Source organism: Balaenoptera acutorostrata, chromosome 10, assembly GCF_949987535.1.
Source record: "Balaenoptera acutorostrata chromosome 10, mBalAcu1.1, whole genome shotgun sequence".
Classification (NCBI taxonomy): Eukaryota; Metazoa; Chordata; class Mammalia; order Artiodactyla; family Balaenopteridae; genus Balaenoptera; species Balaenoptera acutorostrata.
The window spans coordinates 100,132,041-100,144,059 of record NC_080073.1 but is presented as its reverse complement, the minus strand read 5'-3'; the positions used below and the strand labels follow the sequence as shown (position 1 = coordinate 100,144,059).

Sequence of the window (12,019 nt, the reverse complement as noted above, 5' to 3'; positions counted from 1 at the left end):
TATCAGACAAAATAGACTTTAAAATAAAGACTATTACAAGAGACAAAGAAGGACACTATATAATGATCAAGGGATCGATCCAAGAGGAAGGTATAACAATTGTAAATATTTATGCACCCAACATAGGAGCACCTCAATACATAAGGCAAATACTAACAGCCATAAAAGGGGAAATTGACAGCAACACAATCATAGTAGGGGACTTTAACACCCCACTTTCACCAATGGACAGATCATCCAAAATGAAAATAAATAAGGAAACACAAGCTTTAAATGATACATTAAACAATATGGACTTAATTGATATTTATAGGACATTCCACCCAAAAACAACAGAATACACATTTTTCTCAAGTGCTCATGGAACATTCTCCAGGATAGATCATATCTTGGGTCACAAATCAAGCCTTGGTAAATTTAAGAAAATTGAAATCGTATCAAGTATCTTTTCCGACCACAACGCTATGAGACTAGATATCAATTACAGGAAAAGATCTGTAAAAAATACAAACACATGGAGGCTACACAATACATTACTTAATAACGAAGTGATTACTGAAGAAATCAAAGGGGAAATCAAAAAATACCTAGAAACAAATGACAACGGAGACACGACGACCCAAAACCTATAGGACGCAGCAAAAGCAGTGCTAAGAGGGAAGTTTATAGCAATACAAGGCTACCTCAAGAAACAGGAAACATCTCGAATAAACAACCTAACCTTGCACCTAAAGCAATTAGAGAAAGAAGAACAAAAAAACCCCAAAGCCAGCAGAAGGAAAGAAATGATAAAGATCAGGTCAGAAATAAATGAAAAAGAAATGAAGGAAACAATAGCAAAAATCAATGAAACTAAAAGCTGGTTCTTTGAGAAGATAAACAAAATTGATAAACCATTAGCCAGACTCATCAAGAGAAAAAGGGAGAAGACTCAGATCAATAGAATTAGAAATGAAAAAGGAGAAGTAACCACTGACACTGCAGAAATACAAAAGATCATGAGAGATTACTACAAGCAACTCTATGCCAATAAAATGGACAACCTGGAAGAAATGGACAGATTCTTAGAAATGCACAAACTGCCGAGACTGAACCAGGAAGAAATAGAAAATATGAACAGACCAATCACAAGCACTGAAATTGAAACTGTGATTAAAAATCTTCCAACAAACAAAAGCCCAGGACCAGATGGCTTCACAGGTGAATTCTATCAAACATTTAGAGAAGAGCTAACACCTATCCTTCTCAAACTCTTCCAAAATATTGCAGAGGGAGGAACACTCCCAAACTCATTCTACGAGACCACCATCACCCTGATACCAAAACCAGACAAAGATGTCACAAAGAAAGAAAACTACAGGCCAATATCACTGATGAACATAGATGCAAAAATCCTCAACAAAATACTAGCAAACAGAATCCAACAGCACATTAAAAGGATCATACACCATGATCAAGTGGGGTTTATCCCAGGAATGCAAGGATTCTTCAATATACGCAAATCAATCAATGTGATACACCATATTAACAAATTGAAGGAGAAAAACCATATGATCATCTCAATAGATGCAGAGAAAGCTTTCGACAAAATTCAACACCCATTTATGATAAAAGCCCTGCAGAAAGTAGGCATAGAGGGAACTTTCCTCAACATAATAAAGGCCATATATGACAAACCCACAGCCAACATTGTCCTCAATGGTGAAAAACTGAAACCATTTCCACTAAGATCAGGAACAAGACAAGGTTGCCCACTCTCACCACTATTATTCAACATAGTTTTGGAAGTGTTAGCCACAGCAATCAGAGAAGACAAAGAAATAAAAGGAATCCAAATCGGAAAAGAAGAAGTAAAGCTGTCACTATTTGCAGATGACATGATACTATACATAGAGAATCCTAAAGATGCTACCAGAAAACTCCTAGAGCTAATCAATGAATTTGGTAAAGTAGCAGGATACAAAATTAATGCACAGAAATCTCTTGCATTTCTATACACTAATGACGAAAAATCTGAAAGTGAAATTAAGAAAACACTCCCATTTACCACTGCAACAAAAAGAATAAAATATCTAGGAATAAACCTACCTAAGGAGACAAAAGACCTGTATGCAGAAAATTATAAGACACTGGTGAAAGAAATTAAAGATGATACAAATAGATGGAGAGATATACCATGTTCCTGGATTGGAAGAATCAACATTGTGAAAATGACTCTACTACCCAAAGCAATCTACAGATTCAATGCAATCCCTATCAAACTACCACTGGCATTTTTCACAGAACTAGAACAAAAAATGTCATAATTTGTATGGAAACACAAAAGGCCCCGAATAGCCAAAGCAATCTTGAGAACGAAAAATGGAGCTGGGGGAATCAGGCTCCCTGACTTCAGACTATATTACAAAGCTTCAGTAATCAAGACAGTTTGGTACTGGCACAAAAACAGAAATATAGATCAATGGAACAGGATAGAAAGCCCAGAGATAAACCCACACACATATGGTCAACTTATCTTTGATAAAGGAGGCAAGCATATACAGTGGAGAAAAGACAGCCTCTTCAATAAGTGGTGCTGGGAAAATTGGACAGGAACATGTAAAAGTATGAAATTAGAACACTCCCTGACACCATGCACAAAAATAAACTCAAAATGGATGAAAGACCTAAGTGTAAGGCCAGACACTATCAAACTCTTAGAGGAAAACATAGGCAGAACACTCTATGACATACATCACAGCAAGATTCTTTTTGACCCACCTCCTAGAGAAATGGCAATACAACACAAAGAAACAAATGGGACCTAATGAAACTTAAAAGCTTTTGCACAGCAAAGGAAACCATAAACAAGACCAAAAGACAACCATCAGAATGGGAGAAAATATTTGCAAATGAAGCAAATGACAAAGGATTAATCTCTAAGATTTACAAGCAGCTCATGCAGCTCAATAACAGAAAAACAAATAACCCAATCCAAAAATGGGCAGAAGACCTAAATAGACATTTCTCCAAAGAAGATATACAGATTGCCAACAGACACATGAAGGAATGCTCAACATCATTAATCATTAGAGAAATGCAAATCAAAACTACAATGAGATATCATCTCACACCGGTCAGAATGGCCATCATCAAAAAATCTAGAAACAATAAATGCTGGAGAGGGTGTGGAGAAAAGGGAACACTCTTGCACTGTTGGTGGGAATGTAAATTGATACAGCCACTATGGAGAACAGTATGGAGGTTCCTTAAAAAACTACAAAAAAAAAAAAAACTACAAATAGAACTACCATACGACCCAGCAATCCCACTACTGGGCATATACCCTGAGAAAACCATAGGTCAAAAAGAGTCATGTACCAAAATGTTCATTGCAGCACTATTTACAATAGCCAGGACATGGAAGCAAGCTAAATGTCCATCGACAGATGAATGGATGAAGAAGATGTGGCACATATATACAATGGAATATTACTCAGCCATAAACAGAAATGAAATGGAGGTATTTGTAATGAGGTGGATGGAGTTAGAGTCTGTCATACAGAGTGAAGTAAGTCAGAAAGAGAAAAACAAATACAGTATGCTAACACAGATATACGGAATCTAAGGGAGAAAAAAAAAATGTCGTGAAGAACCTAGTGGCAAGATGGGAATAAAGACACAGACATACTAAAGAATGGACTTGAGGATATGGGGAGGGGGAGGGGTGAGATGTGACAGGGTGAGAGAGTGGCATGGACATATCTACACTACCAAATGTCAAATAGATAGCTAGTGGGAAGCAGCCGCATAGCACAGGGAGATCAGCTCGGTGCTTTGTGACCGCCTGGGGGGGTGGGATGGGAGGGTGGGAGGGAGGAGATATGGGAACGTGTGTATATGTGCAGCTGATTCACTTTGTTATGAAGCAGAAACTGGCACACCATTGTAAGGCAATTATACTTCAATAAAGATGTTTAAAAAAAAAAAAGTGAGAATAGTCTCAACAAGTATATAAAACGGCTCATGAGAAAAGGAAAACATTTACTACCAAGCACTTGGAAACATCTCATTAATCTCCACCACAACCAGAAAAGGTTCAAATTTTTCAGCCCTATTTTACATAAAGGTTCAAGTTCACATAACTATCCAAACCAAGGATAAGCCACGAGCTCTAATACCAGATCTGAAGCTTTTTCCCACGTATAATGCTGACTTGGGTGTTCAGTGAACTTCCTGACACGGTGAAGGTGAGAACATGATGAGCATTGGCCTGAGAAGGGGCCATAGAATATTTTCTCTCTCTAGTGCCCCGCCGTTTAATGAGCACCTACTTTGTGCTGGATTCTTGACCGCCGGCTCATCTCATCCTGCTAACAATGCCCTGAAGCAGATCTCACTTCCACCCATTTACAGATGCGGAAACTGAGCTCAAGGAGCACAGCAGGTGAGCTTTCCGCTGCTCAGCTTACCTTTTACAGGATGAGGATATAAAATCCACCAGCTACATATCCTGAAGGAATCCATGTGCCTGTTCTTTAAAGGATGATGGTAAATTGAAATACATACAATGGCGCCACATGGTACAAAAAAATAATTAAATAAATAAATAAATAAATAAATAAATAAATAAATAAATAAATAAATGGAAATGTGGAACTGTTAATGGAGCAGAACATACATCTGAAAATAATCGTTTAAAAAGGGTTATATGCAAAGACAGAGCCACACATTTGTTTTCACCTCAGTGTCTTTTGAGATACCTGTCTTGATAAAGATACAAAACATTGTTAAAATAGCCATGAAGTGGTGTAATCTTGCTCATGGGATCCCCACCCTTGGAGCAGCATTTGTTGCCTACTTCTGCAGTAACAAATTATCACAAGCTCTGTGGCTTCAAACAATAGAAATTTTTGGTTTCACAGTTCTGGCGTGAGAGGTCTGCTGTCCGGGTTGGTTGCTTTGTGAGGCTCTAGGGAACGATCCACTCTCTGCCTCTCTTCTATCTTCTGTGACTGTGGCAGTCCTCGGTGTTCCTTTTCCTACAGATGCATCACTCCATCTCTGCCTCTGTCTTCACATGGCTTCCACACTACGTGTGTCTGTGACTCAGATGCTCAAATCTCTCTCTCCTTTCTCTACTAAAGACACTGGTCATTGGATTTAGGGTCCAATCATCTAAAGTCAGGATGATTTCAGCTGGAGATCTTTAGTTAAATTACATCTGCAGAGACCCTACTTCCAAATAAGTTCATGGTCACAGCTACCAGGGATTAGGCAGTTTGGGAGGACACAATTCAACCCACTACAGGAGTAGTGCTATGTTAGGAAAGACCGTACTTGTGAATTAGGGTCATTTACTTAAGAAAGCTCAAAATAGATTTAACCTTAATGTGTCCAAGATATTCAGATATAAGAGGCACAAATGAAAAAAATAAACTCTGTTATGGAATTTTCACACTCCAAATTAGAGAATACCCCCCAAAACAAAACAATTTCCCCACAATTCTGAAGTGGAAAATATTTCCACTTGTGACCTGATATTATAAAAGACATCACTGAGAACAGTCTTCTTCACTTGATAATATACTTTTTTCCTTTTTATCCTAAATCAGCTTACCTTTCACAAAAAACTACACACACACACAAACACATACACACACACAAACACCAGACCTAGACTTGTGGGATTCTTGTATATTTATTTAAGATGGATAAGGTGACTACATAGAAAAAACATTTTTCCCCTCTTTGGTAAACCAGAGCATATATTACGTTGCACATAAATAGAAACTACAGGTGCAGGAAACAAAAAGGATATCTCTGAAGCCAACACAATCCACAGGCTAAAGATTCCCTTGTGTGGAACTAGTTACAACACTGCACAAACTAAGTCCCTTAATGGTGACTTCATAAATATGAGATTATTCACATATCTATATGGTGTTTATGCAAATGGGTCCAAGTTGTTTCTTAATTTTATCCAAGTAAGTTTATGCTGGTTTCAGGTTTTACTATAGATACTTCATCATATGCTAGAAATTATCACTCTAACATGAAATTTAAAAAGGTGAAGTGAAACTAAATTGTGCAAGGGCTAGGACTGATATTGATAAGACAGTGTAAGCTCTGCATGGTAAAATGTATATGAAAAACAAGGGGAAAGTCTCAGAAAGTGGATCAAGTCAGGAAGGGGTGTGTTGCTAAGTAAAATCAGGAGACGATGTGCAGGACCGACATTTCAACTTGTTATTTTAAAAAGTGAGATTATTTTACATTTCTTGATATAGATTTTAGTGCTGACCTGTTCCAGTGAAGAACTTCCAGGCAGAATTATGTCTCTCTGGGCGTATCTTTCAATCTCCTCACTGTAAGCAGAGGTGGCTTCACCGTCCTCTTTGTAGAGTCCAAGAATCTTACCAGAACTCGCCAGCTCTCCAGAACCGAAAGTCTCCTCCACGATGCTCTCATCTGTTTACCCCAAGAAGATCACATGAACTCCACTTGCTCTTTGTCTCTTTAACATAACGTGTGTCACTAAACACACGGTAATTTAACCACCTTTTTTCTTACATGGGATCAAGTTTCATCATCAACAATTTAGCGAACTATTTTATGTTTAATGTGCTGGGAAATCAGTAAAGCCCAGGTTTTAAGATTAAAAACTAACCACCTCGCCCACAAACTTTGTCCATCCTGCCATATTCCCAAAGTGAGCAATGTACAGCTGTGCTTTAATGCCTTTTTCCCCCTTACTAAATACATCTTGAAGTGTAGATACTGTGCTTTTCCGTGCATTGACATTACATGTTGTTTACTTCGACATCTTACCATGTACTTGCTGTTTTGCTGAAACCAGCTTGGGAGATGAATGGTTTTAGGAGAAGCCAGAGCTCCTGGGTTCACTTCCTGAGTTAGGATCCCCAAGAACAGTTCCTGAGCTCTGTACACACAGAGGGACTTCACTTGGCCTGCCTTGTTTATTTGCATAGAAATGCCAGCACTTATATAAATGGTAGTGTACTTCACTTCTCTCTCTATCAACTGAAATCAGTATCATCTACAAAATGTATCTACCCATCTAGCTAGATGCATGCTGTAAATATAAAATAATCCTCTCTCTTCCAGTCTCTAAAAAAAAATACTGGCAGGTAAAATATGGAATTTTCCATGCCTTCAATGTTAGAATTTTAACAAGAACCTTGACACTTTTAACCAATGGAAGAGAACCTCTTTTTTGGAGGGAAATGCAGGGTGCAGTATACAGAGAACTGCTGGTCTTCCTTCTTTGCTCACTGTACACTGTATTGCCTTGTATACGTCTTTAAACTTTCTAAGTCTCAGTTATATCCTCCTGTATGAAATACATGGTGAAGTGCCTGACTATTCTATAAATGCCATAAAACTTTTGTGAGCTCATAAATGATACTGGAAGACCTATTAGGTGCTACCTGTGCAAACTGGTGGTTTCAAGGGCTCCAAGTTGCAAAGAGTTGTCATATGGAAGGGACAGGTTAGGTATACAAGTGCCTTATTCAATGTCTAGCACACACAAAAAAGGTATTCAATGTATATTTGCTGACTCAGATATTATACTAAAAATATAGAGGCCTGACTGATTTAAAATGACCATTTGTGATGCTTAATTTTATATATCAGCTTGGCTGGCAATGGTGTCCAGTTATTTGGTTAAAAACTATCTAGATGTTGCCATGAAGGTCATATTGTGATTATCATTTAAATCAGCAGACTTTAAGAATAGCAGATTACTCTTCATAATGTGGGTGGGCCTCATCCAATCAGTTCAAAGCCTTAAGAGCAAAGACTGTTTCCCCAAATAGAAGGAATTTGGTCTCAAGACTGCAACAGAGAAAATCCGTTCTGAGTTCTTGGCCTACTGGCCTGCCCTGTGGATTTCAGTCTCAAGAATGCAGCATTAACGCTTACCTGAGTTTCCATCCTGCTGCCCTGCAAAATTCAACTCCTTCCTGAACTTCATATTATTCTTCCCTGAATCAACCTGCCAGTCTGCCCTAAGGACTTCAGAGTTGCCAGCTCCCACAAAGATGAGAACCAAATTTTAAAATAAATCTCTCTCTCTTTCTATTGGTTTTATTGGATTCTGCTTCTCTGGAGAATCCTGACTAATACATCATCTGATTTAGGATCCCTCAAAATGAGAGCTCAAGCTGGCTTGAAAAACAAATTTGCTTGGTTCATAAAGACAAAAAGAAATAAAAAGTTGACTACACAAACTAATAGCAAAAAACTAAAGGGGTGGTGAATCTAGGTGGAAATAAAATTTTTAGGGGGTACTATTCTGTAAATGGGGATCAAAATGAGATCTAACCTTTAGGGCTGTTATGATGTTTAAATAAGTTAATATTTACCTTACTTAGAACAGTGCTTAGGACTGTGCCAGGTACCCAGTAGGCACTCAAGAAATGCTTAATTAATATTTTTATCATCAGCATCAATCGTCAGTATCTTCATCATTCTATGTATGTGCTTATCATCTCTGCTGATGTAATAATTAATAATTTAATCCCCATAACTACTCCATTGTGGCAGGTATTATATGTCCATTTGGCAGAAATAGCAAGGAAGGGTTAAGAAATTGGCCCAAGGTCACATAGCAAATGGTGAAGTCTAAGCATAAATTCAATAGAAATAATAACCGTGACTATTAGAAGACAACTATAATCAGTGCCTTCTCCTCATAAGTACCATAAGGAGTTATTTTAATAAGTGAGAAAAAATGATTGAGAAAAACTAAACACACACTGAGGAAAAAAACTTAATAGAATTATTCCTCGTGAATTTGAATTCACATATATACAGCAACTAGCACTTAATGTTTTGGTAAAAACTCCAGTGTGGTTCTGGCATGAATTTATAAGTATTAAACTAAGAATTTGAAATTTAGGTTTTAAAGGTTTACCTTTAAGTTCCTGGATTAATACACATAAGAATTTCTTACCTAAGGAGCCTAACATTCACAAGTATGAATTCCCATGCTAAGACTGAAAACACTATACTATTTGTCTTTTTTCACCCCAAAGAATTTGTTTACAACCTAAGAAACAGTCTTTAAAAAGAATGGCATATAGCCTCATAAACTAGTGAATCCAGATATACCGTATGACATGGTAGGATCCTGCAATAGTAAGTCTGTTAAATCATTTTTGCTGTTTAGGATTATAAATTCTATGTAATTATAGGAAATTGGGCCATAATTAATTCCTCCCCCCAACTTTAGCTGGATTAAATATTTGCAGCCATCAAAACTTTACATAGGTCATCAATTAATGGTTATAGTTAGAAAAAACAGGCTAGCATTTGCATGAAACCATCTCAATTAATTTACGACTAATGTTAATATAAAAGACTGGAAATAATTGGTCTCTTACCTTGGGGTCCTCCTTGCCCACTCTCATGAAACAGCTCTGTTAATCGGTCACAAAGAATTCTATTATCAACTTGTAGGGGTGCTAAAAGAACATATTTATGATAACTTTCTCATCAGTTAATTTATAGTATGCAATGTAATTACAAAGAAATTATTAATCATCATGGTTATTTAGTTATTTTATAGGTCATAGACTCAAATTATGTTCAACATGCTGTCTTGCTCTAAAAAAAACAAACAAAAAATCCCTTTTGTAAATCAATGATAATTGGAACAATGATTTTAAAATGCATATTGCAGGGCACTTGCAATGTGATACTTCTCCAATAAAAAGGATCTCATATTCAATGGATTATGACATCTATTACACAAGAATCATTTCAGAATAAGCCATTATAGTTTCTCAAATCATGGAGTATATAAGCATCTGATCAAAATGAATGACTGTTTTGCACTAGCTACTCTCTCTACATCATATTTTTTCTACAGAAACAACAAATTTAGGTGTTCTTAGATTCTTTTATATATGCCACTGCAGTATAATAACGCATGTAAGAACTACTGTACTCTTTTACAAGGATAAAGCAACAAGGTCATGCCACTACCAAAAAAAAAAAATAATAATCATAAGAACATGGTTCTAGAAGAGGGTTTAAAGGGTCATTATGTGGATGTCCTACCATTGGATAGAGCCGAACATAAATTATGCCAAGTTGGATGACCACCCCAGTCATACAGTTAGAACATAGATACGTACACACATACACCAAACATGTTCTCATCCCATACATACATACATACATCAGACATGTTCCTCCCATGAGGAGGCCGATACAATGTCTGGAGCCCCATGGTGAAATATGATCTTCTGGGTTGCAAATGACCCTAAGTAATATTTGTCACTGTCACTATCTCAATAACCTCTGTAAACCCTAGAGTGCTTTGTAAACTACCAAATATGCATGGTGGTAGGCCCACAAGGAGCAATTTTAAATTGTTATTTTACAACCACACCTAGAATCGACATTAGGGAAGAGGAAATCATCCTATCACTGCGCCTCGGTGGTTCAGAACTCAGATGGTGGTTCCAAGTCTTCAATGAAAGAATTCAATAGCCTCTGGGTATGGAAATCTCACATGCTAGATGGATTTTATTGAAGGATGCTCATTCTAAACTTGAAGAGCTGAGATGGCATTTGTAAAGTAATAATGCTCCTCATATGCATAACACAGGCCTTAGAATGGCAGCAAACTGCTTAGAGCAGCATCAAATGAAAGCCAAGTCCTGCTTCTCTATCTGACCAGCTTGCTGTCCTTGATCAAAAATTACCTTCGCTGCCCGTCATGTTGTTAGCGGTTAAAACTTACCATTTAAATTGTAAGCTGCAAAATCTAAATGGAGCTGCATGTGTGATCTTTGTCGCCTCATTTTCATGAATGGAAAAGAATATTCTGACACAAAAATTACGTACTTAATTCTAGTTCACCCTCTCCGCTGACCTCCATCCCATACTGCCTTGGGTTTATTTCCTCATCCGTCAGTGGGTCAAAGTAATTTCTGCTGTATTCATTTCCTGTGGAAAGTACATGAAGTAAGGGTCAGTGATTATTATAAGCACATGAACCAAAATGTTAATTCTGAAATCGACACCAGCACAGAAGGGCCATTTTAGCTACTTTATAAGCTTAAGTTTTTTACAAGTCTTCCAGGCTTCCCTTTTTTGTAATTATCATCTTGCAAAAGGTCAGAAAAGGTAATTCAAGAAACAAGTTCATGCTATCTGTCTGTTGCTAAAAAATTAATGGGAAAATTTTCAAATGTAGACTTTAGAAGAATAATTTGAAATTTTAATCAAGTTGTTTCTAGGATATACTCAAGAAATGGACACCATTGGATTATAATGATGTTCAGAGTTCACTGATGACTCTATTTACCCACTTGTATATAATTCACAAAGTATATCATGTCGTTGTGTCCAGAATTCCAGTCAACTTAATAACATCTTAATTATGAGAAACTATAGCAAAATTTCCACATTGCTAGTTGAGTAAAAAGAAAGGAAAAAGAGAGAGGGAGGAGGGCGGGATGAAGGAAGAAAAGAAAGAAGAAAGGGAGGGAGGAAGGAAGGAAAGGAAGGAGGGAGGGAAGGAAGGAAGGGAGGAAGGAAAGTGTAAGGGGCCTGTTCACAGGTCTCTTTTGTTATGTCAACTTAAGTAACACGAAGGAAAGGTACAAATGATTTAGCCAGAAATTTTATCCAAGACATCAACAATCTCAACAACACAAACCCAAAATTCTCACTTCACATTTCCCCCTTACTTTTGTCCTTATGTCAGTAACAAAACTGTAGCATCAAATATGACTTTGTAATAGAGAAAAAGATCTGTTATCAATTTTCCAAATCTAGTTTCATACTTCCTGCAGAGTGAAATGTATAGCAGTCTGTTGCTAGTAATTTGCATTCAGTAAAATGTAATCTACTCTGACGATAACTCAAGTTGCCTCAAACATTACAAAAGAAAGAAAGCTTCGTCAACTGAAAACAACAATAATTTTGAAAGTATTGCCCACAGGGAAGGGTTAATATTGTACATACCAAGTATACTGTGATATTCCATAATGTATTTGTT

At 37.1% G+C, this 12,019-nt stretch overlaps 1 protein-coding gene across 1 annotated transcript in view; it reads right to left on the bottom strand.

The window, feature by feature from the left end:
• LOC103007135 (uncharacterized) overlaps positions 1 to 12,019 on the bottom strand; it is a 243,392-nt gene that overhangs the window by 184,356 nt on the left and 47,017 nt on the right. The window contains 3 exon segments of the mRNA XM_057555781.1: positions 6,284 to 6,450; positions 9,390 to 9,425; positions 10,861 to 10,962. Coding sequence (XP_057411764.1) covers positions 6,284 to 6,450; positions 9,390 to 9,425; positions 10,861 to 10,962 — 305 coding nt within the window.